General features: G+C 40.4%; 1 protein-coding gene across 2 annotated transcripts in view; it reads right to left on the bottom strand.

Annotated features, from left to right (window-relative positions):
• LOC124717073 overlaps positions 1 to 25,170 on the bottom strand; it is a 137,916-nt gene that overhangs the window by 43,616 nt on the left and 69,130 nt on the right. For both annotated transcript variants that reach the window (XM_047243757.1, XM_047243758.1), the window contains exons 7-8: positions 9,487 to 9,558; positions 1,174 to 1,248 (exon numbers count right to left, since the gene is read on the bottom strand). In XM_047243757.1, coding sequence (XP_047099713.1) covers positions 1,174 to 1,248; positions 9,487 to 9,558 — 147 coding nt within the window. The remainder of the gene's footprint in view (positions 1 to 1,173; positions 1,249 to 9,486; positions 9,559 to 25,170) is intronic.

Raw genomic sequence — 25,170 nt, 5'->3', positions numbered from 1 at the left:
ATTACTCACAGGACTCACATTCAAAGCAAGGAGAGGAGTCATCCTGAAAAATGCACTTGGAAACATCTCCAAACTGGTCGCTAATGGTTGGCATAAGATTCCTTTCAAGGATGCTTATGTAGGTATCTGCGCTGACAGTGCCACTGATGAAGTCCAGATGACCTACTCCGTGACTGGAAATGCACCCCCAGACCATCTGTCCTTGTGGGTGTTTGACTGTACGTGTTATGCATGATGGCAAAAATTCTTCGCCTTTTCTTCGACGCACAGACACTTTTCCATCTGAGTCACGCAGATTAACTTTGGACTCATCTTAAAAGATTACTTTGTTCCACATCTCTGGTGTCCATGTCACATGCGCCTTTGCCCATTGTAGTCCCTGTTGTCGCATTATCTTGGTCAATAAAGGCTTCCTTCTAGGACGACGGGCTGAGTGTCCAGCCTCCAGTAGTCTATTTCTGACATTTCTACTGGTTATTGAGATGTCACACATTTCTTCCCAGTCTCGCTTTAGTTCAGTTGATGACAGGCAATGATCATTGAGCAAAAGCCTTTTCTATACCCTCTCATGTTTGGCAGTAGGCGCCCTTTTCCAACCTCTTCCTTTCTCACGATCAACATTTCCTTTTTCCCTGTATTTCTTCAGTAACCTTGAAATTGTAGACTGGTTAAATTCTATCTTAGAGGCTAACTCTCTGGTGATGAGACCAACAGATGAATAAGCAAGTATAGCAGCTTTTTTTTCTGGCGTTTATTCAACTGACCTGCCCATCTTCTCACTGCAAAGTCTCAACTCCAAATGGCAGTATAAATACTGGTTTCATTGTAAAACCAAACGACAACAACAAAGAGTTGTGTATTGTTGGAAAACATGTGTGAAGAAGACAGATTATTAAGGCAAGAATATGTCAACAAAGCTTAGCAACAATGTGACTGGTATAACCTCAAGCAAACTGCTGCAAAAGACAAAAAGACGAAGTAATTCATTGTGATGCAATAAATATTTCCACCACTAAGTTGTTTGTAATTGTAATCCCTGTGTATTTAGCTGAATCAGCAGCAGATTCATTATCAACTTCTATTCAAGAGTCTGCTGGAGACTAGTCAAGAGAGCATCTGCTCTCACAGTCAGCCACCACAGAAACTATGAGATGCGCAAACAGTAAATACTACCTCCTGTGCTTCAGGAAAATCAGTCGATGCTTCAATTTGGAGCTCCTCTTCTTGCTTCACTTTCATCTCTCCATCCTGCAAGACAAATCCAATATTACATCTTACAGATTCTCGAAGGTAATTTAAATCACCATTTAAAAGCTATACAGCTAGTGATAAAATTATTTTATAGCCTTATAGTAAAGCTAAATACCTCATGTGAAACCTGCGTTACTAAGTTATGTCCTGTATAATATTTTTAGTGTGTTTTTCATTTTTAAATGTGAAGCTACTCAGCCAAAGAGCCAACAGAAACTACATGAAAATATGCTCTGTTAACTTTGAAAGGAGGACCACAAATGGTCTTAGGCGTAACTTACATATTTCTGCAAAATACAAATAGAATTTGAAAAGTGTACATATTTACACCACAAAAAATCATATTAATATTGCAAAATTGGTTCATTACTTGAAATCTGCTGTTCAGGATCCAACCATAAGCATTGTATGCTGTGTCCAGTAATCTAATCCCTCCTATTATTCTGAAAGAATCGAAGAACAATTGGATCTCCCTAGAGGGAGATCGACAACACCTGCAGTTATCTGATGAAACAGATCATTGAAAACACACAGAATTTGAGAACCTACTTAGTATTTGAACATTTGGAAAAAAACCTTTCATGCAATTAACACAGGAAAACTGTGGAGCAATATAACAAAGAAAAAAAGGATACTCACTTCATTTAACAAACACCTAAAAAACTTTCATGATGATGTAATAATCATGTTAGGTATAAATGAGGAGCTGGCAGCACCTTTCATCACTCAAAGGGGGTCAGGTGTGTGTGTGTGTGTGTGTGTGTGTGTGTGTGTGTGTGTGTGAGAGAGAGAGAGAGAGAGAGAGAGAGAGAGAGAGAGAGAGAGAGAGATATGGAGGGAGGGAAGGGGGGAGGGAGAGAGAGATGGAGTCACATGCACGAGGTTGCAAGGGCGTATGCACTCACTCACTCACTCACTCACTCACTCTCTCTCTCTCTCTCTCTCTCTCACACACACACACACACACACACACACACAGACACACACACACACAATTTATTGTCTGAATGCAAAGTTGAGGTTCAAGCAGGTCTCAGAATAGACAGAGAAACTAAGAAACTACTCTGAATTATGTGTTTTAAGCAGATGATACACAATTTTAACAAAAAAGAGGATGACCTGCAAAAAGGAATTTACCTTCTAAGCAGATCATCCAAGGACTAAATTATGACTACATCTACAAAGAAACTAATGCAATGGCAGGTACAGTGGAGGGCCCCATAAGAAAAAAACAGTGGTGAACAATACTGCAGTATAACAGGTCAGTCATTTTAATTAGTGACATCACACACAGGTATGACAAAGATATAGGAAAAAAGTAGCAAAATTTGCAGAAATATGAAGAACAATAAACAAGGCACCAAAAATAACATGAATAAAGTTTTGTAAAGTAATAGGCATACCGCCACTACAAGACAGAAGTGAGATGTGTGTTATCTCTGAACAACAAGAAAGTAAGATCCAGGCAGCTGAAATGAGATTTCTTAGGGTTGTAGAAGGCTATACCAGAGCACACAGATTCAGAAACAACATTAGGAAGGAACTAAACATATTTATCATAAAAATCAAAACTGAAGGCAACAGAAGGAAATGGAGAGAACATCCCAACAAATTAAACTGCAGCAGACTTCCTTACAAAGTCAGAAGTTATAATCCAGCAGGCCAAGGTTGCATGAAAGGCCAATGCAGAGATGAGCACTGTAATGGGCAAAGGCTAATATCTGAAGTGCAGAAGAACAAAACTGGTCCACTGCAATTCTCAATTATAAGTATAATCTAATCTCTCACAAGTTCATGCTTCTTCAACAATCACCAGTTTTCTAACACTCCCCATACTTTAGCAGTGTATATCAAACTTGATAAAAAATATAAAAATAAAATATGTGCAATTCTATGCTGCACAAAATCTGACCACACAGCTGGAAATAATGAATGTGGGAAAACGAATAAATAAGTCACAAGATTCCACATTTTTTTTTGTTTATATCGGCAAAGTCTGCACCTGTAGTCAAGTGGTCAGTGTGTTTATCACGTGCACATTCAATTCTTAGTACTGCTACATATTTTTCCTTGGTGAGAGGCTGGAAAGGGGTGCACTTGGTCTCACAATTCCAGCTGAATGGCTACATGGCAAAGTAGTAACAGCACCAAGGTCTGCAAAGCAAACAACAGACTTTTCAAGGGACTTTAAAGAAATCACATGGCTGGCAGCCGTGCACATTGGCACCCCACTTCATAGATTTGCAGAGGTGAGAGAACCCCGCATCGAATCTCAGGGTGTGTACACAGACAAGGAAGAAAGTTCCTAGATTTTTCCCAGTTAAGAATACACTTTTTCCCAGGTGAAAATACATATTTTTTGGTTGAAAATATGCTACACACTGGGTAAAAGAACCTTTTTTTCTGAATAAACATAGGCTTCCGAGGCCATTGTCACATTCAATAAAATTTTCTGGGTTTGTGACAGCATCGTCAATATATATAAAAAAACTACCGACGTTTTGGTCCATGTTGCAAGCGACCTTCTTCACCGAAGTGTCGGTAGTTTTATATATATTGACAATGGGGTCAACAAACCCAGAAAAATGTTATTGAATTTTTTTCTGTGTTAGTGGAGCTGTGAAACTTGCACTTAAGAAATGAAACCCAGCAAGAATCAATGCATTTTGTAAAAATATTTGATTAGCATATTTTCATATTATGGAAGTATAAATATGAGCTCCATCAAATACAGCACAATAGCTTCCAAAGAACTGAAACTGAGACTGTAATGTGCTTTTGTCAGTCAATCATAGCCCATGTTTCATGATCTCGTCAGCCAATGACAGCAGTTATTCAGAGTATAGAACATGTTAGGTAGTCAGCCAACAGCAACATCACTGTTATTTAGTGTGAACACTCAATTAGGAAAAGTTAAAGGTTTAAATTAATATACATACAGTATATCCACAAGAAAAGCTAATCTTATACATATAACATTGGTCATCAAAATATTTTTGCCTTTTTTCCAAAGTTGGGGTTAGGCAAAGCTTAATTGGCAGTAACTGAATATTTATGACAAGCACGATTATAAATTTCACTCCTCTGCACTAAAAATTTCATGGATTACCTGGCTGTATAAATGTTCCATCAAGCACTTCAACTTTCCGACAGAAAAGCCATTTAATTATACTTTTTGCCATTGTTACTGCACAATTTTTAATCGATGAAAGAATTAAAATAAGTATGAAAAACTAACCTTGAAGATTGTTCTTTTTTAATGTGTATAACCCTTTAAGATACACCCAATACAAACGTGGCTTCAAAATTTTAAATAATGGTATAAATGGATGGTCTTTTGGCCTGAAATTTTTATCAGTGGCTGGTCCTCAAAGTTTTAAGTTTTGAACTCTCCATACTTTAAGCAATTCAACACACATTCTCAAACATAACATAATTCATCTTGCGTAAAAGGAAATTTACTTTGAAAGTAATGCTTCTCAAACCACAATTCGCAATATTTTCCCACAACCTATTAGAACTGCAAACAGCTGCGAAGTCACAATCATCAAAAGCAGATGGTCATTACAAAGCATTGCGCAGTCTTTGTCCTAAAATCTTTGACACATTTTGCTGTCAGAAGATGCTTGTGAGGGCACTGTGTTTTGTTGCGGTGAAAGGTGCATTTTCTTTGCAAATATAGTTTTATTTTGGTGTTATTTTCTCCTTTATGTTTTACTGTTGTAGTATTATTCCGTAGTATCTACCTAAAGTAAAATTCTTTGTTAAAGAATCAGTTCTTACCAGCCAAAATTACAAAACTTTAACTGAAAACTATAACAATGAAAAATCCCAGATATGAAAAACTTTTCAGGTTTTTCCCAGTTGTCCTGGAGTGTGCACACCTTGAATTTGCTCAGCAGATTAATGACAAGGCTCGGTGGGCCAACCAACCCAGATGTGGTTTTCAGGCGGCTTCCCACATCCGACTAGATGAATACTGGCTAGTATCCACGTCCCGACAGTTACACAATTCGCTAACATTTAAAAAATGATGTTAAAATTTCACATGGGTTAACACTAGATGCAGACAGATGGAGTTTACAAATTCTGCTCAAGGGGGAAGGGGGTGGTGACACGAAGGGCATCCCACCACCCACTACCAGTAACATTGCCAAATCCAGACTAACATGTGGACCCCTGGAAATATGGGGCAAGAACAAGACTTTAAAGAAATGGTGTAAATTCTGGGAAAATGTAAATGGTGGGGAATTACTTCTTCAGAATCTACTTTATAAAATATCAATAACCCATTTTACTAATTGTACTGACCTTTACTTTGAAACCTTTGGTTCTGCATAAGGATGTTTCCACACGATTTAATAGTGAGGGTAAATGGAGAAGTAGTAGTACAAGAAAGGCTAAATTTATGGGAGGAAGTGGTAGGGCAGTATGGATTGAAATTTAATGGAAAGAAGTATGAAGTGATGGCAAACTGAGGAATAAGATGGGAGTAGCAACGAATACCAATTTTAGAGGGAAAAGAAACTAGAAGTTTTGACATATCTGAGGAATGTAATGGTGGACGGCAGGAGGAGCGAAAGCATAAGGCAGGCACATAGATTTCTGCAGAGTGTAAGAAATCTGGTATAAAGCAAGGATGTACCATGAAAAAACAAACAAATGTTTTGCCAAGTATATTATGCTCTAGTATGTGTGGGAATGCCTGCGCGTTGCTAGGCATCGCCATATCAGGCAGCGATCCTTCAGCAGTTGCTTACGCCACCTGTCAGTCAACAACTCGAAGCATGCACAGTTTACATGTAGCTGTGTCAACAATATCACACAATTTCCTCCTTCTGCCTCACCATGTTTCGTCATTAAGACTCAGCCACTAGCCTGTGGCATACATTCCAGAATCTGCCACTATGAATGGCACCTGTTTCCCTGTAGTGAGTCTCCAACACAGGTGTGCACACCGATCCTCACAGTGGGTCAACTGGTGCTCATTTGAACTACAGTGGCTTACTTAGGCCACAGCGCAAGCTTCATGCTTCACTTCACTAGCTGCACCATAATGGCCATATTCTAGTATTCTGTGCTACAACTACCTTGGACCCAAAACTGGACGTTGTTTGTATTGTTATAATTGGATCAATTGTTTGCAACATGTACTTTTGGTACCAATAAATAGGTCTTACAGTATTTTGGGTGGCTTCACTGTGCAGTAGTCACTACAGTATGCATGTATGGTCTGCATATTATGCTCTAATACACATATATGCATCATGAACAAGGGTAATGAAGAAAAAGCAAGTGAGCAGGATACAGGTTTGTGAGATGAAATTTCAAAGAAGCAATACAGGACTAACTAGATAGAGTAAAGAATCAGATGGAGAGAGAAACAGTGAAAGAGAAACACATGCAAGAGACCATAGAAAAGACAAGATTAAGATTGTATGAACTTGTTGGCAGGATATCAAGACACATTCATCAAATGAGAATAGGAGACATAACACACAGAGGAAGACAGAGAGACAGATGGACCATCTGAATGAAGGAAAGTGTGAAGAAGAGAGAGGAGAAGACTGGGGCAGAGTGGGGAGAGAAACACAGTGAGATGTCAGCAAAAGATATTCTGAGCAGATGCAACCAAGAGCTGGAAACTTTACAAGAAGAAGAAGAAGAAGAAGAAGAAGAAGAAGGTTTATGTAAGTTTGATATTTTATCAACATGTTGGTAGTTTCTACTTTCCTACCAAAAAATTCAGAATCCTAGTTTGTTTCAATTTCTTCTGGTGAATTTACACTGACTTGTTTTCTAGTCCATAAATAGATCCAAAACAGATGTTAACCAAAGCATTTGAGTTGTGATTATACAGAATAATGTGATAATACAGAATAATGTTGAAAATTATGTGGACTGATAAGATAAAGTATGAGGAGGTTCTTCACAGAATTGGTAGAGAAAGGAACATACAGAAAACACTGACGGGAATAAAAAGAGACAGAATGATAGGACATATGTTATGACATCAGGAAATAATCACCAGCAGAGGGAGCTGTAAAACTGTAGGTGAGGGCATCGGGTGCAAATACTACTCCGAGATGAAAAATTTAGCATAGGAGAGAAATTCGTGGCAGGCCACATCAAGCCAATCAGAAAACTTTTGACTAAGAAAACACTCTCTCTCTCTCTCTCCCCCCCCCCCCCCCCCTCTCTCTCTCTCTCTCTCTCTCTCTTTCTGTCTGTGTGTGTGTGTGTGTGTGTGTGTGTGTGTGTGTGTGTGTGTTCAAAAGTTGTTATGTCTATATCTTCATCAGAAACTTATTTCTTTATTAAATTCCCTGCTGCATTTGATAAAACTTTACCAAGAATACAAGAGCAATTACAGGACATGACAATAGTTTGATACACACATACGACACTGAACTGTAGACTATTACTTCAAATCACAAAACTGCTTCACCGTATGCTGGAAATGTGGGATAGCAGCTGGCTGTTTACATAAGATGGGAGAACAGTTGATTGCTTACATTTGATAGTGGACCCACCCATAAAGCTCCCTTTGATAAATATCATCATGACATTGCCTAAGCACCACACACAATTTGGTAACGTCTTCCTGCAAATTACAGTTATTGCACTTTTTAAAACATAATTTTCCAATAAATCCCATGAGGTTCATGTCTTTTCCACTAGGGGTACCAGATATGTAACACTTTGAAATCAGTTCACATATTATCTGGAAGAGGCAACACCATAACCTGTCTACTACCGTCAAGTATCTTTTAGTTGACATTATGTGTAAGTGCTGAAAAACTTATAATTATGTTAACATAAAAGTAGTTGCAAAATAACATCATAAGCATAGGACATTTTATGGGACCAACAAAAAGTGGTGTAAAGCATGAGGAAAATTTAATCCTGGAAATGTAAATGTGATGTTACATGAATTACCTTGTGGAGTCTATAGTTAACAACTGATTACAATTAAAAACACAACAGAAACGTTCACAAATTTTAACTTCTGATATGGGTCCACCCCCTGTTGAACTGTTTATTAAATGATGCCACTTTCCACTACAGCCAGCATAAGTATTTATTCTGCTACTACCAAGCATTTACCAATATTATAGAAGTGTGATTCAAATAAAAACCTCACTTACTTATTATTACGTATATGAGGCAATATAGAAAAATTACAGATATGTCATTTTTTATGTAGTCCTCAAGACACGTAATCCAGGCATTCCACTGCTTCAGAAATGCATGAACACCTCATGAGAAGACTTCTTCCGGTTGTCAATGTAGTCAATCATGCACTCCGATTTTCCTTCACAATTTCGGACCAGATTTGAGTATGAATTACTGGTCATCGTTAATCCTCTTTCCATGCAATGCTCTAAAATTACCCCTTTTGCACCCCAAAAAAAGTTAGAATGAATTTTCCTGACAATAGCTGAGTGCAAATTTGTTTTTAGTTTTAGTGAAGAGCTACGGCACCATCTGTTGCTCGATCTTTTTGATAAGTTGGTGATGATGCACCCAGGTCTCATCTTCTGTAACAATTCTGTCCATAAACCCATTACCATTGATGAGAAAATACACAAAAGTTCTTCACAGGCATTGACACAACGATCTCTCAATTCAACCCATCTTGTGAACATTTTATTGAATTGGAGCAAATCGTGGACTATATTCTGTGCTGAACTAACAGCAATATCAAAAATAGTGGCTATTTTATTTACAGTAATATGCCTGTTTCCTTCAAAAGCTCTCCCGCTGCACAATGTTTTCATTTGGCACTACATGGTGCATCTGAACCTGGTGCACACCATCTTTCACAGAGTTTATGCCCTTTTAAAATTCTTGAAAAATTCATATGCTTGCTGCAGGGACACACATCAAATCAATGTACTGAGCTTTCATCCTGCAAGCCATTTCCACAATTTCACTACTAAAAAAAATGTGTCACAAACTGCTGCTCCAACGCAGTGTAAAATGACAACGGGGCAGCCTACTTTGCCCTGTAAGCTTCCTCTCCTGTGCAGTAACAAGAGGCTGCCAACTTTTGGTCATTTGTCAAAACATAAGGATAACTAGTGCCAAATGACAAATCGATAGTATGAGTTTTAGGAATTTTACTGCACTTTTAAGGTTTTTATTTGAATCACCCTTACAGTTTATGGCAAACGCACAAATTTCGATATTACGCTCCACAGTATTTTGCCTCCAGAATAAATTCACAATTACCTCCTCTCCTGCAGAAAATGAAATAGGTGCCTCAATATGATGCTTCTCTTCTGTTGTTTCTATCTCTTCAACCTGCAACATAAAGACAATCTATAACTGACTCAAGTCATTAATTTGAAGGACAGTAAAAAAACTGGTGGAGAGAAGGTCACTTTTGATGTAACAGTATCAATTGAAGCCACATACAGTAATCTGAATATTTACTTACAATCTTTCCAAACTAGAATTGGGCAGAAGCTCTGTGGTTCGACACGGGGTGTATCAGTGACAAATCTGCAATGCTCAGCCATGGATATAATCGTGTATAGCACAGCAGAATATGGCGCACAAGCATGGCTCAACAGCCATCATGTTAGTAAACTAGACACTCACACACCCACGAGAATCATCACTGGCTGCATTAAATCTACTCGTATCGATTGGCTGCCAATACCCTGCAACATTTCTCCTGTGCAGCTGCACCAGCAAAAGCCCTCGGTATGTGAATATGAGGTGGTCACTAGTGAGTTGCTTCTGCCCATCCACAAGGACACTGCTAGTGCATGCTCAATAGGACTGAAGTCTGATCGTCATACAATCAGGTTAGCTAATGATCTACATTCCAGCAATTTTAATGTCCAGTGTGAATGGGCAAATGTTTGGAGCAACACAGTGCCAGCAACTATTAATAACCACATCAACATTGTTAATAAACTTAGCAGCTTTGGTTTCCCATGTAAAGTTTGGTAAACTGTCAATAGAATATGTACAGGCTTTGGCAGAAGTGTGGATTTACTCTTTAAATAGGGTACACTGCCTACATCCTTATGTGACTGCAGAGCACAGTGGCAGATAATTGTCCATATTGCTCAAGAGTGCCAAAAATGAGCCTGTCAAGGGGACATGGTGGACCTGTTCATTATCCTCAGCTGTGAAAGAGTGAACTGAACAGTTAGATATTAATATATGGTTTAATGCCTGTGTTACATTTGTGACATTATGTTCACTTGCCTTTTATCAGTTTAATGCTCCTGTATACGAGATATGAGAAAAGCAGTGAGACAGATTTTTTTTTCTACCAAAGGTTTTATTTGTTTCAATCAACAATATTGCCCCTTCAAAGTAGTTCCCTTCGGCAGCTGTACAACGGCGGAGTCATTGTTCCCAGTCCTGGTAACAGTACTGGAAGGCTTCAACTGGTACGGGCTTTAACATGCCAGTCACATTCTTTTGGGTGTTCACCAAAGTCCCAAAACAACGTACTTTTAAGACATTTTTCAATTTCAGAAAAAGTAAACAGTCACAAAGACTCATATCAGGTGAACTGGGAGGGAGGGGGCTGTGGAACAACAGGACTGCCTTTTTAGGTCAAGCATTTCATGACAAAAGTAGCTGAAATGGGGTGCTGTCATGACGCACTTAGCTGCAATTTCCAGTTTTACTCGATTCACTATTTTTCTGAGCCTTTCGAGGACATCTTTGTAAAACACTTGGGTGACAGTTTGTCCTGGAGGAACATATTCCATGCATTATACCGCTACTGTCAAAAAACCAAATCAGCATTTCTTTGATGTTTGATTTACTCATCTGAGCTTTTTTAGTCAAGGAGTTTGCCGCTTTGTCTCAGGACCGTACTCACAAATCAATGGTTCATCACCTGTGATCACACAACTGAACCATTCGAGTACACTCGCAATACTATCAAGAATGTTTCTTCGATTTTCTTTCTGTACAGTTATGAGGTTTCGCAGCACAGTCCACCCACCCAACACCTCCTACTCCAACCCTGTCACAGGCTTATCCTATCACATCAGGGGTGGGGCCACCTGTGAAAGCTGCCATATCGTATACCAGCTCTGCTGCAGCCACTGCATATAACCAGCTGTCCGACAGGATGGACGGCCACCACCAAACTGTGGCCAAGAACAAAGTAGACCACCCTGTGGCACAACAAGAAGCTGAACATTACATGCTCAATCTCAATGGCTTCTTACAACATGCCCTCCATTCCCATAATTGACCTGGCCTCAATCTCATGTAACCCACTATCCCCACACCCAAGATTCCCCTTCCTCGGTCCTGTCACCACCTCCCAATTCATGTCCTCACATACCTTTCACCATATACCGCTTCCCAACGGCCACGACAACTATACTTGCCATGTCCCCTCCTGCATTCCTAGCCTATAAACTGGCCTCCCTCTGATACATTAGCCGCCCACCCTATATTCCTCTCCTAACCTCATATCTCCCTCTCACTCTCAGTTTTCCTTCTTTTGTGTATGTCTAATGGTGACTCAATGCTTCTGCTTATCAATGAGTGGTCTCCTTTAATGTTAAAGGATTTATGTATTAGAATTTTGTTATGATGTGTATCTACAGATATGTTTTGTTTCTTATTTACTTTAAAACAAAAATATCTGTGCTCATGTTTCAAAGTGTCACTAAAATTTTCTAGATAATTTTTATGTTCATTCTGTCCGTTATGAAGAGCATTTGGATGATTTTTTTGTGTGTGTGCATATATATTTCTAATTCTTCCAACATGTTATGGCACATCCCTTTGGTATTCTGTGTACAACTTGCAATGCATTTTTGATGTGTTATGCTTTGTGGTTTTGTCATTTGAGATACAGGTAAGAGCTTGATTGATTGCTGTCACAATTTCTCGAGTGTTCTTTGAATCCAATGCTAAAACTTCATCCTATTTAGCCAATATAGAATTTAATACAGTCATTACAATGAATTTTGAGTGTGCCTGAGTTGACAAAACCCAGGATTTTGGTTTTTCCAGATTGAATTTTCATTTTTATATTGCTGTTTTTTCAGAAAGTTAGTTTTACCATTGTTTTACTTAAAATTTGTTTTATCTGATGTGATATTTGTCCAAAGTATATTTGTGTTATTATGTTGATCTTTGTTTAGTTCTGGTTCCTTTTGTTAATTTTATATCTTCGCATAAGGTTTGGTTTTTAGGTTTAGTGTGCTTTTCATAAAGTTTGTGAATATACTCGGGTTGAATTTATTTTGATGGGCTGTATAATGGTGTATTGTTAGCTCATTTTTACTGCTTGCTTTCCAGTGGTAAACTGATTACTCTATTGATCACCGAGTTGAAATTATCATATTTATTGTGAATTTAGGTGAGAAGAACTTCCTTTGATTCTGCTGTCTGTAGTAGTTGGTTTTCTGTTGATTTCAAACATGTGATGATTGTTATTGTTCCTGATGTTACGGTCAAGGAGGTTTACGGATTTGTTTGTTGGTTTCTGTTTCCATTTAAAATTTTATTTTTGGATGCAAGCTATTGTACTGTGAGCACAATTGGAGACATACTTATCAACACAATAGAAGAAATAATTTTTAGTTCCAAAAGACCACCACTCAACAAAATTATGTAGTACTATATATAAAAACAAAGATGAGGTGACTTACCGAACAAAAGCGCTGGCAGGTCGATAGACACACAAACAAACACAAACATACACACAAAATTCAAGCTTTCGCAACAAACTGTTGCCTCATCAGGAAAGAGGGAAGGAGAGGGAAAGACGAAAGGATGTGGGTTTTAAGGGAGAGGGTAAGGAGTCATTCCAATGCCGGGAGCGGAAAGACTTACCTTAGGGGGAAAAAAGGGACAGGTATATACTCGCACACATGCACATATCCATCCACACATACAGACACAAGCAGACATATTTAAAGACAAAGAGTTTGGGCAGAGATGTCAGTCGAGGTAGAAGTGTAGAGGCAAAGAAGTTGTTGAAAGACAGGTGAGGTATGAGTGGCGGCAACTTGAAATTAGCGGAGATTGAGGCCTGGCGGATGACGAGAAGAGAGGATATACTGAAGGGCAAGTTCCCATCTCCGGAGTTCGGATAGGTTGGTGTTGGTGGGAAGTATCCAGATAACCCGGACGGTGTAACACTGTGCCAAGATGTGCTGGCTGTGCACCAAGGCATGTTTAGCCACAGGGTGATCCTCATTACCAACAAACACTGTCTGCCTGTGTCCATTCATGCGAATGGACAGTTTGTTGCTGGTCATTCCCACATAGAATGCATCACAGTGTAGGCAGGTCAGTTGGTAAATCACGTGGGTGCTTTCACACGTGGCTCTGCCTCTGATCGTGTACACCTTCCGGGTTACAGGACTGGAGTAGGTGGTGGTGGGAGGGTGCATGGGACAGGTTTTGCATCGGGGGCGGTTACAAGGATAGGAGCCAGAGGGTAGGGAAGGTGGTTTGGGGATTTCGTAGGGATGAACTAACAGGTTACGAAGGTTAGGTGGACGGCGGAAAGACACTCTTGGCGGAGTGGGGAGGATTTCATGAAGGATGGATCTCATTTCAGGGCAGGATTTGAGGAAGTCGTATCCCTGCTGGAGAGCCACATTCAGAGTCTGGTCCAGTCCTGGAAAGTATCCTGTCACAAGTGGGGCACTTTTGTGGTTCTTCTGTGGGGGATTCTGGGTTTGAGGGGACGAGGAAGTGGCTCTGGTTATTTGCTTTTGTACCAGGTCGGGAGGGTAGTTGCGGGATGCGAAAGCTGTTTTCAGGTTGTTGGTGTAATGATTCAGGGATTCCGGACTGGAGCAGATTCGTTTGCCACGAAGACCTAGGCTGTAGGGAAGGGACCGTTTGATGTGGAATGGGTGGCAGCTGTCATAATGGAGGTACTGTTGCTTGTTGGTGGATTTGATGTGGACGGACGTGTGAAGTTGGCCATTGGACAGGTGGAGTTCAACGTCAAGGAAAGTAGCATGGGATTTGGAGTAGGACCAGGTGAAACTGATGGAACCAAAGGAGTTGAGGTTGGAGAGGAAATTCTGGAGTTCTTCTTCACTGTGAGTCCAGATCATGAAGATGTCATCAATAAATCTGTACCAAACTTTGGGTTGGCAGACTTGGGTAACCAAGAAGGCTTCCTCTAAGCGACCCATGAATAGGTTGGCGTACGAGGGGGCCATCCTGGTGCCCATGGCTGTTCCCTTTAATTGTTGGTATGTCTGGCCCTCAAAAGTGAAGAAGTTGTGGGTCAGGATGAAGCTGGCTAAGGTGATGAGGAAAGAGGTTTTAGGTAGGGTGGCAGGTGATCGGCGTGAAAGGAAATGCTCCATTGCAGCGAGGCCCTGGACGTGCGGAATATTTGTGTATAAGGACGTGGCATCAATGGTTACAAGGATGGTTTCCAGGGGTAACAGATTGGGTAAGGATTCCAGGCGTTCAAGGAAGTGGTTGGTGTCCTTGATGAAGGATGGGAGACTGCATGTAATGGGTTGAAGGTGTTGATCTACGTAGGCAGAGATACGCTCTGTGGGGGCTTGGTAACCAGCTACAATGGGGCGGCCGGGATGATTGGGTTTGTGGATTTTAGGAAGAAGGTAGAAGGTAGGGGTGCGGGGTGTCAGTGGGGTCAGGAGGTTGATGGAGTCAGGTGAAAGGTTTTGCAGGGGGCCTAAGTTTCTGACGATTCCTTGAAGCTCCGCCTGGACATCGGGAATGGGGTTACCTTGGCAAACTTTGTATGTGGTGTTGTCTGAAAGCTGACGCAGTTCCTCAGCCACATACTCCCGACGATCAAGTACCACGGTCGTGGAACCCTTGTCCGCCGGAAGAATGACGATGGATCGGTCAGCCTTCAGATCACGGATAGCCTGGGCTTCAGCAGTGGTGATGTTGGGTGTAGGATTAAGGTTTTTTAAGAAGGATTGAGATGCAAGGCTGGAAGTCAGAAATTCCTGGAAGGTTTGGAGAGGGTGATTTTGAGGAAGAGGAGGTGGGTCCCGCTGTGACGGAGGACAGAACTGTTCCAGGCAGGGTTCAATTTGGATGGTGTCTTGAGGAGTCGGATCATTAGGAGTAGGATTAGGATCATTTTTCTTCGTGGCAAAGTGATACTTCCAGCAGAGAGTACGAGTGTAGGACAGTAAATCTTTGACGAGGGCCGTTTGGTTGAATCTGGGAGTGGGGCTGAAGATGAGGCCTTTGGATAGGACAGAGGTTTCGGATTGAGAGAGAGGTTTGGAGGAAAGGTTAACTACTGAATTGGGGTGTTGTGGTTCCAGATTGTGTTGATCGGAATTTTGAGGTTTTGGAGGGAGTGGAGCTGGAAGTGGGAGATTGAGTAGATGGGAGAGACTGGGTTTGTGTGCAATGAGAGGAGGTTGAGGTTTGCTGGAAAGGTTGTGAAGGGTGAGTGAGTTGCCTTTCCGGAGGTGGGAAACCAGGAGATTGGATAGTTTTTTGAGGTGGAGGGTGGCATGCTGTTCTAATTTACGGTTGGCCTGTAGGAGGATGCTCTGAACAGCCGGTGTGGATGTGGGAGAGGAAAGATTAAGGACTTTTATTAAGGATAGGAGTTGACGGGTGTGTTCATTGGCTGAGTTGATGTGTAGGTGAAGGATTAGGTGGGTGAGGGCAATGGATTGTTCAGTTTGGAACTGGTATAGGGACTGATGGAAGGAAGGGTTGCAGCCAGAGATGGGAACTTTGAGTGTGAGGCCTTTGGGGGTAATGCCAAATGTCAGACAAGCCTGAGAAAATAAAATATGCGAGCGTAATCTGGCTAGGGCGAAGGCATGTTTGCGGAGGGAATGTAAATAAAACTTAATGGGGTCATTGTGGGGGTGTTGTGAGGGTGACATGGTATTAGAAGGTGGAAAGTGTAACATGAGGTGAAATGAAAATGAAAATAAAAATATATGGGGAGAGATAAAGGTGAGCCGGAAAGAAACTGGAGATCTGGAATGAAAAAAGGCGAAAAGGTGTTGGTTACAGCTGGGCTATGTTGGACTTCGGTTGGTAGACAACGATGTGCATAAAGGTTAGGTGGTTGTGTTGCCGCCAAAACACGTTAAAGGACGGAGAATTTCGGGAAAATTTCGAAAAAACTGCGTGTAGTATATTAAAAGGAGTGGTATTGTGGTGGCAGATTATGAAAATGAGGCTAACAATTGTCTGACGAAGAAATAATGGCATTAAAACCTGTGGGAAGCGGCTAAAAATGATCAATGATGTGAGAAAAACGGAAATGGAAATAAAGCGAAAGTTATTAGAACTGGCCGAAATGGTTGTTTAAAAGGTGAAAGGAGCTGTTTTTGAACTGGAAACTGTGGATATTATAGCGGCGGTAGTGCTAAAAGCGGCAAACAAAAAAATATTTTTTTGGTTATGGTTTGGAAGTGGGTTACGTATTATTGAGTATATATATAGGCGGGATAAAATAGTATAGCAGATTACGGTAAAAAGGAGAAGGTGAATACAAAGTGAAACTACTGGCAAAAACAGAAAGAGGAAAATAAGACGACAGAAAAGATTTCGAAATGCAACAGTGACAATAACAAACGTAATTGTTGGATTCAAATTAATTATATCAATATAATGGAAGGAAACATTCCACGTGGGAAAAATTATATATAAAAACAAAGATGAGGTGACTTACCGAACAAAAGCGCTGGCAGGTCGATAGACACACAAACAAACACAAACATACACACAAAATTCAAGCTTTCGCAACAAACTGTTGCCTCATCAGGAAAGAGGGAAGGAGAGGGAAAGACGAAAGGATGTGGGTTTTAAGGGAGAGGGTAAGGAGTCATTCCAATCCCGGGAGCGGAAAGACTTACCTTAGGGGGAAAAAAGGGACAGGTATATACTCGCACACACGCACATATCCATCCACACATACAGACACAAGCAGACATATTTAAAGACAAAGAGTTTGGGCAGAGATGTCAGTCGAGGTAGAAGTGTAGAGGCAAAGAAGTTGTTGAAAGACAGGTGAGGTATGAGTGGCGGCAACTTGAAATTAGCGGAGATTGAGGCCTGGCGGATGACGAGAAGAGAGGATATACTGAAGGGCAAGTTCCCATCTCCGGAGTTCGGATAGGTTGGTGTTGGTGGGAAGTATCCAGATAACCCGGACGGTGTAACACTGTGCCAAGATGTGCTGGCTGTGCACCAAGGCATGTTTAGCCACAGGGTGATCCTCATTACCAACAAACACTGTCTGCCTGTGTCCATTCATGCGAATGGACAGTTTGTTGCTGGTCATTCCCACATAGAATGCATCACAGTGTAGGCAGGTCAGTTGGTAAATCAATTGGTAAATTACCAACTGACCTGCCTACACTGTGATGCATTCTATGTGGGAATGACCAGCAACAAACTGTCCATTCGCATGAATGGACACAGGCAGACAGTGTTTGTTGGTAATGAGGATCACCCTGTGGCTAAACATGCCTTGGTGCACAGCCAGCACATCTTGGCACAGTGTTACACCGTCCGGGTTATCTGGATACTTCCCACCAACACCAACCTATCCGAACCCCGGAGATGGGAACTTGCCCTTCAGTATATCCTCTCTTCTCGTCATCCGCCAGGCCTCAATCTCCGCTAATTTCAAGTTGCCGCCACTCATACCTCACCTGTCTTTCAACAACTTCTTTGCCTCTACACTTCTACCTCGACTGACATCTCTGCCCAAATTCTTTGTCTTTAAATATGTCTGCTTGTGTCTGTATGTGTGGATGGATATGTGCGTGTGTGCGAGTATATACCTGTCCCTTTTTTCCCCCTAAGGTAAGTCTTTCCGCTCCCGGGATTGGAATGACTCCTTACCCTCTCCCTTAAAACCCACATCCTTTCGTCTTTCCCTCTCCTTCCCTCTTTCCTGATGAGGCAACAGTTTGTTGCGAAAGCTTGAATTTTGTGTGTATGTTTGTGTTTGTTTGTGTGTCTATCGACCTGCCAGCGCTTTTGTTCGGTAAGTCACCTCATCTTTGTTTTTATATATAATTTTTCCCACGTGGAATGTTTCCTTCCATTATATTGAAATTATGTAGTACAATAGATATGTACACTAGACTCTCGCTAATTCAGCCATTCCTGGCACATATGGGTGCCGGATTACTGAGTGTCTGAAATTTATTTTATTCATTTATTTTGTCTTTTGTTTATTTCGAAAACATAGGGGATATAGTGTACTGTACTTTATTAAAGCGAAGGATACCATTTTAAAACATAGAGGATATACTTTATTAAATCCAAGAAAACTTAGTCCTTGTATACTGTACATCATTATTCAGTCATATCACTCACAATGAAATATGTCCCTAATTCTTAATTGTCACAATGGTGGCATGCTTTATCACGCAACCGCTTTACAAGCATTACATCCGTACTGCATGTGTCTGGTTATTGCATAATGTACTCCAGGAACACCTTGGCAGCTTCAGCAATAACAGTGTGAGAAATCTTCATGCTCTCTCCTCCTGTGTCCTCTTCTTCATCACTTTCATCGTTACTTTCTTTCACACTTTTGATTATTTCTTCATCTGTTAAAGTTTGGTCTGTATCAGAGTTTTCCTCATTCAGCCACTTGGTAACATCTTCATCGTCAGTTTCTTCTCATCCTGGAAGGTTGTAGAACATGTCACTGTAAAAAGTAATTGATAATTCCGAATTGACTGGCTCATTGCTGTCACTCACTACTGGATCCAACTCAGCATCAATGGATGGCCACAATTTCCTCCAGCTCTTCATTATGGTAGCGCTCTCCACTTTACCCCATACTTCACCTGCTTGGAAAACAACATCATGTATGCTAATTTCTTTCCACTCCTTCAGCATAGTCTCGATAGAGTTGCTATTACTTTCGTTCAGCAAGGAGACGAGAAGTGAATGTCGATAATGGTGTTTAATTGATTCCCAAATTCCATGGCCCATGAGCTGAATTAGGGCTGTCACATTGTGTGGGAGAAAGAGTGCTTGCATATAAGGATAGCTTTCAGCAGAAGCTTTTTCTTCTTTAGCTCTTTTCTCACTGCTGGTACAAACGTTTCATGGAACCACTGAGAGAATATTTGTCTGTCCCTCCATGCTTTCTTCTGATTGCAATACTGCACTGGTAGAGTATTTATGTCAGTGTGTTGAAAACAACGTGGATGTTGGGATTTTCCAACCACCATAAGCAGTAGTTTATGACCCCCATTTGCATTACAACACGCCATTAATGTTATGCGCTCTTTCTGTTGCTTGTAGCCATGAGACTCCTTCTCATTCTTCGCAGCTAATGTTTTTGAAAGAAGCATCTAGTAAAAAGAGTCCTGTTTCATCAACTTTATACAAGGCATCAGCAATTAAATCTTCTTCCTCTATTATCTTCCGTTCAAAAAATGGCTCTGAGCACTATGGGACTCAACTGCTGCGGTCATAAGTCTATTATCTTCCGTATCTTGCTTACAAACTCATCAGCATCCTTATCGTTAGCTGAGCGACTTTCCCCGGTGACTGTCAGCTACCGAATGCCACGTCGTATTTTCCAACTTGATAGCCAACCTTCGCACACTGCAAACGAGTTACTATCGCCAAGTTGTTTGTTAAATGCAGCTGCTTTTTCCTTTATAATCGGGTCACTGACTGGAATTCCTTTACTGCATTGTTGTATGAACCATCTATAAACAGCTACATCCAGTTCATCATTCTTACTCTTTCGCATAACCTTCCGTTTTCCCAACTCACTATCCATTTGTGTTGGGTACTGCCAAATAACATCGTCTTTCTTTTTGATGTCATAAATAGTTGCTCGTCCAAAACTGAACTCAGCAGCAATGGCTTTGTGCAAAGAACCTCGATTTAACTTATCTAAAATTTTGAGTTACTGCTTGAGGTCTAGTGTAACGTGTTTCCTTTTAGAAGACATGATTCAGAACTGTAAAGAAAGCTACAATTTCAAATACAGTATATAAAGCATTGTTTATTGATGCACACGATAATTCACTGTGCATGTGTTTTTGGATGTGCGCCGGATTACTGAGAGGCCGGACTACTGAGGGCCTGATTAGTGAGAGTCTAGTGTATATGGCACTTTGGTACTAACAGATGGAAACAAGGAAGACATTCTAACAATTCATCAAGTACTCAACAACTTGCATCCAAAAATAAATTTATAACACAATTAAGAAAGTTTAGGGAACTGGCTTTCGCAACAGACTGCCAGACAATCCTACTACCAGAACAATAGATCTTGCATAAGGACCAGAATGACAAAATAAGAGAAATCAGGGTTCATATGGAATCATACAGTCATTTTTCCCTCGCTCCATTTGTAATTGGTACAGGAATGATTAGCGGCAAGGAACACACTGCTGTGTACCATACGGTGGCTTGCAGAGTATGTATGTAGGTGTATATGTAATAATACAAGTGAATTTAGCAATTAACAACCACAGTACAAGAAATAAGATAATTTCCATATAGACCATTCATATTATGACATTTATGACATATTCTGACACATTCTACGCTGCAGGCCTGGCCACGAAGAAAATTCTCAATAGTGATGCCCAGAAAAAGATCCCCTTCCCTCCAGGGATTCCCATTTGATTTCACAGAGCATTTCCATAATACATGTGTGTTGATGAGACCTGCTGGCAACAAATATAGCAGCACTCTCTTAATTGCTTTGATGTCTTTCTTTAATCTAAACTTGCATGGATCCCAAACGGTCAAGCAGTATTCGAGTTTATACAATTTCATGTCACTTTGCAACATTAAACCAAACTATTTAACTAAGGTGGCTATGTCAAGCAGCACACCACTAATACTGTATTTGAATATTATAGGACAGGATTGTTTTTCCTATTAATCTGCAACAACAGCGAGGAAAATTGGGCTTCAAATCAATTGTGGCAAGACAGAATACATGGTTCTACACTGTAGACATAATGAAACTCAAGAACAACATCCATCCTTACAGAGAACGGAAGGTTATTATCATCAAGTCAGGGAGTTCAAATATCTGGGCACAGTATTCAGAGACGAACCATCGAGTAAAATGGATATACAGGCAAAACTACAGGCAGGTAATCACTGTTACCATGACCTTAATGCTCTCCTCAAAACCAGAAGTTTGTCAAGACATTTCACAATAAAAATCTACAAAACACTCCTACAGCAAGTAGTACTATATAGATGTGCCACCTGCAGAACAACCAAGCAAGATCTGAACAGACTGATGATATTTGAAAGGAAAGTCCTTAGGAAGGTTTTTGGACCAGTTTACAATAATGAGATTGGAAAATGGAGGATTCGTCACAATACAGAGTTGTATGATATTTACAAAGAGCCAAACATTGTGGCTGTAATGAAGACATGACGACTCCAATGGACAGGGCATGTTGATCAAATGCAGGACAACCGATGGCCGAAAACTGAACTCAACACCACCCCAACTGGCAGAAGGCCGTAGGAAGACCTACAACTCGATGGAGTGACTGCGTATTCAAAGACCTTCAGAGAGAGGGATTGCTGTAAGAATGGCAGAAAGGAGCTGAAAACAGCTGAAGTGGAGGCAATCTCTCAAAGTACAACGTGGTCCTTTGGGCCTGATCGTGTAAAGAAGAAAAGATTAATCTGCATTAACTTACATTTTTTCCACATTTAAAGCAAGTTGACATTCCAGAATGAGATTTTCACTCTGGGGCGGAGTGTGCGCTGATATGAAACTTCCTGGCAGATTAAAACTGTGTGCCGGACTGAGACTCGAACTCGGGACCTTTGCCTTTCACTGGCAAGTGCTCTACCCACTGAGCTACCCAAGCATGACTCACGCCCCATCCTCACAGCTTTACTTCTGCCAGTACCTCATCTCCTACCTTCCAAACTTAACAGAAGCTCTCCTGCGAACCATGCAGAACTAGCACTCCTGAAAGAAAGGATATTGCGGAAACATGGCTTAGCCACAGCCTGGGGGATGTTTCCACAATGAGATTTTCACTCTGCAGCGGAGTGTGCTCTTGCCCGCGAAAGGCAAAGGTCCCGAGTTCGAGTCTCGGTCCGGCACACAGTTTTAATCTGCCAGGAAGTTTCAAGTTGACATTCATTACACCATTACGATGGACATTACATTTCTGATGGAGATTCTAAATCTTTGCACAGATTGGGCCAACCTAAGATAAGTAAGCGATTAGCTGCCTCCCCCCCTCCTTTCTCAGTCTCAATCTCTTTGACTGTAATGCCTATTCAGTTTGACTGTCTGGATACAGTTCTTTTGGTATCCTATTGTTAGAGGATGTAATTCTTCAGTGAGGCTCTCCTTGTCCAACATTGTTCGAGTTCTATGGCCCACAGTCTTCTGCATGGAGTTCCTTTGCAATGGATGGTAAAGAATCAAAAGTGTTGAGATAGAGGTCAGTGTGCTTGGAATCTGACACTCGATTTACAATGGTGTGCAAAACTTAAGGACAAAAGTAACTTCCATATGATGTGCCACTGCCAAGTAACATAGCTCAACTAAATTTGGATCATACATAAAAAGAACTGCAACAATATCATACAGAAAGAAATGTGTAATGACACAAACATAAATGACACCTTTATCAAAACATTGAAATTCATGATGGTTCCCTTAACTTTACAAAATCTGGGGCATGTTTCTTAGTAGGGTGTGTGGTCATGACGGATGGCAATGTATGCTCTGCAACGTGCTTCCATGCTCCTACATGGCTGGTAAGGAGTTCTTGTGGCAGGGCATTTCATTCTTCCACCAATGTGGTTGACAACTGCTGGATGGTCATTGGTGCAGGTGGGCTGCTGTGTAATACATCTTCCCAATTCATGCCACACATGCTCGACAGGTTCTGATTCAGGGGAATGGGCAGGCCAGTCCATTCACTGAATGGCCACTAATTCAAAAACCTCCTCCACCAGTGCTCTTCGATGCCATCACTGTTTGATGCCATCACACATTGTCATCCAGCCTAAAGAACTGTCACTAGTATAGCAGCACATCTTTGAATACAATCAATGTCTACTGTCATGACTACTAGACAAGTGCTGCATACACAATAGCCTAGCATTGGTCACAGCCTTGACTTGAGGCCTACCAACATATCTAAGTTTTCCATTCACTTTCCTTAACACTGATTTTACACGACTGTGTCATATCATATCACTTTTAAGCTTTAAGTACTTGTACAATACATGTGTTCAAGATGTTCATCAGTAATCTTGTAATTGGGAACTATTGCTTTATTTCTCTTTGATGCATGCATTATCTTGCATTTATTGAAATTAAAAATGAGCTGCCATTCATTACATCAAGAGGAAATTTTGTCCGTTCTCTGCATTTTCCTATGAGCATCCAACGAAAATATTTTCCTGCAGCCATCTTCACCATCAGTGAACAGGTTGTGCTGCTGATCCCATCTGATAAATCATTAATGCCTACTGAAAAAAAAAAAAAAAAAAAAAAAAAAAATAGAGGTCCCGTTACACTTCTTTGGGCCACATCCAGTGTTACTTTCACTGTCCAGTCAACATACTGGGTTCTATTACTTAAAATGTCACTTTGATATTTTGATTACATGAATGGGCATATGATTGGTGAGTCTGAACAATCCTAATTCCTAGGTCTTTAGACAGATGGTATGCTGTCATGGAAAGTCCGTGTCAGTATCTTGTTCAAAAACTGTACTCTGTTATATTTACAATTAGAATAGTATCTGTAATAAGTGTTGGTACAACATGAAAATTAGTCTCATTCACTTATGACATATGACAGCATATTCTGGGGTAAGTCTTCCCATTTTTGATTTGGAAACGGGCAATTTGAGAAATATGCGATGTAAGATTGTGAACCTCAAGAGTCCAGGAATTTTCTTTAATCTCATTTGTTGTTAATAATATGAGCTTACTCTCAAGAACGAGCAGCTTTAACTCAGTTAAAACTAGCCAGAAATACAACCTGCATTTGGATCATGTCTCCTTGACTTTTTCAGAAAGATATACAGTTCTGCTGGATCAGTTTTCAATAAGCTACCGCAAAAATTAAAAAAAAGAAGGAGTAATCCTTGTTATTTCAAGCCTAAATTGAAGATTTTTGGCATGGCTCACTCTTCCTATCCTGTCGGAGGTGCTCCTGGGAAAAAAAATTAAGCTAATTCCTGTGTTGTACTGTTGATTTTCCTAATATATATTCAAGCAGCTTCTTGTATGCATACGATTAAGGTAAATTTTATTTTACTCATTATTAACTTTTCTGATGTTAATTCCACATATTGACTCACTCCATAACCATGAGATTTGCTCCTACAGAACTAAACATACGAAAGAAAACAAAAACCCTGAAGAAAATGGTCAAATATCCTCAAGTCAATCACATATCTGTGAAGATACTCTACATGAGAGTATTTAGAGTGGCAGTCTATGATGTGGCTCAGTGCCAAATGCCATTTGGAAACCTTGTATAAAGCACATTGCATTTCACACAAGTGGTATTTCTTGAATCCATGCAGATACTTTTTGAAGCTTGTTTTGGTCTAGGAATGTCATAATGTTTGACTTAAAAATATGTTCTAGGATACTACAACATACCGAACAGTTCTCCACCAGGAGATGAGACTCTACGGCAGCAGAAAGCTAACGTTATGTATAACTGCTCAGAAGGATTTAACTGAATTTGAGGTGTCTTATGAAATTCCTTAATAACTGTGAAGTACAACTGGATGGACTACAACAAGGGGCACCTCAATGTGATTAACAGAACTATATATTTCACACCTAATGAATTCTAATACACCATCAGCACCATCTACATCAAATATGGTGAACAAAATCACAGAAAATATGTATGCATTCCAAAATTAGTTTTGGTTGATAAAGACTTCCGGTATTATACAACATAGGATGTTGCATCAAGCACAT

This window comes from Schistocerca piceifrons, chromosome 9 (genome assembly GCF_021461385.2).
Source record: "Schistocerca piceifrons isolate TAMUIC-IGC-003096 chromosome 9, iqSchPice1.1, whole genome shotgun sequence".
Taxonomy (NCBI): Eukaryota; Metazoa; Arthropoda; class Insecta; order Orthoptera; family Acrididae; genus Schistocerca; species Schistocerca piceifrons.
This window is presented reverse-complemented; position numbering and strand designations above follow the sequence as displayed.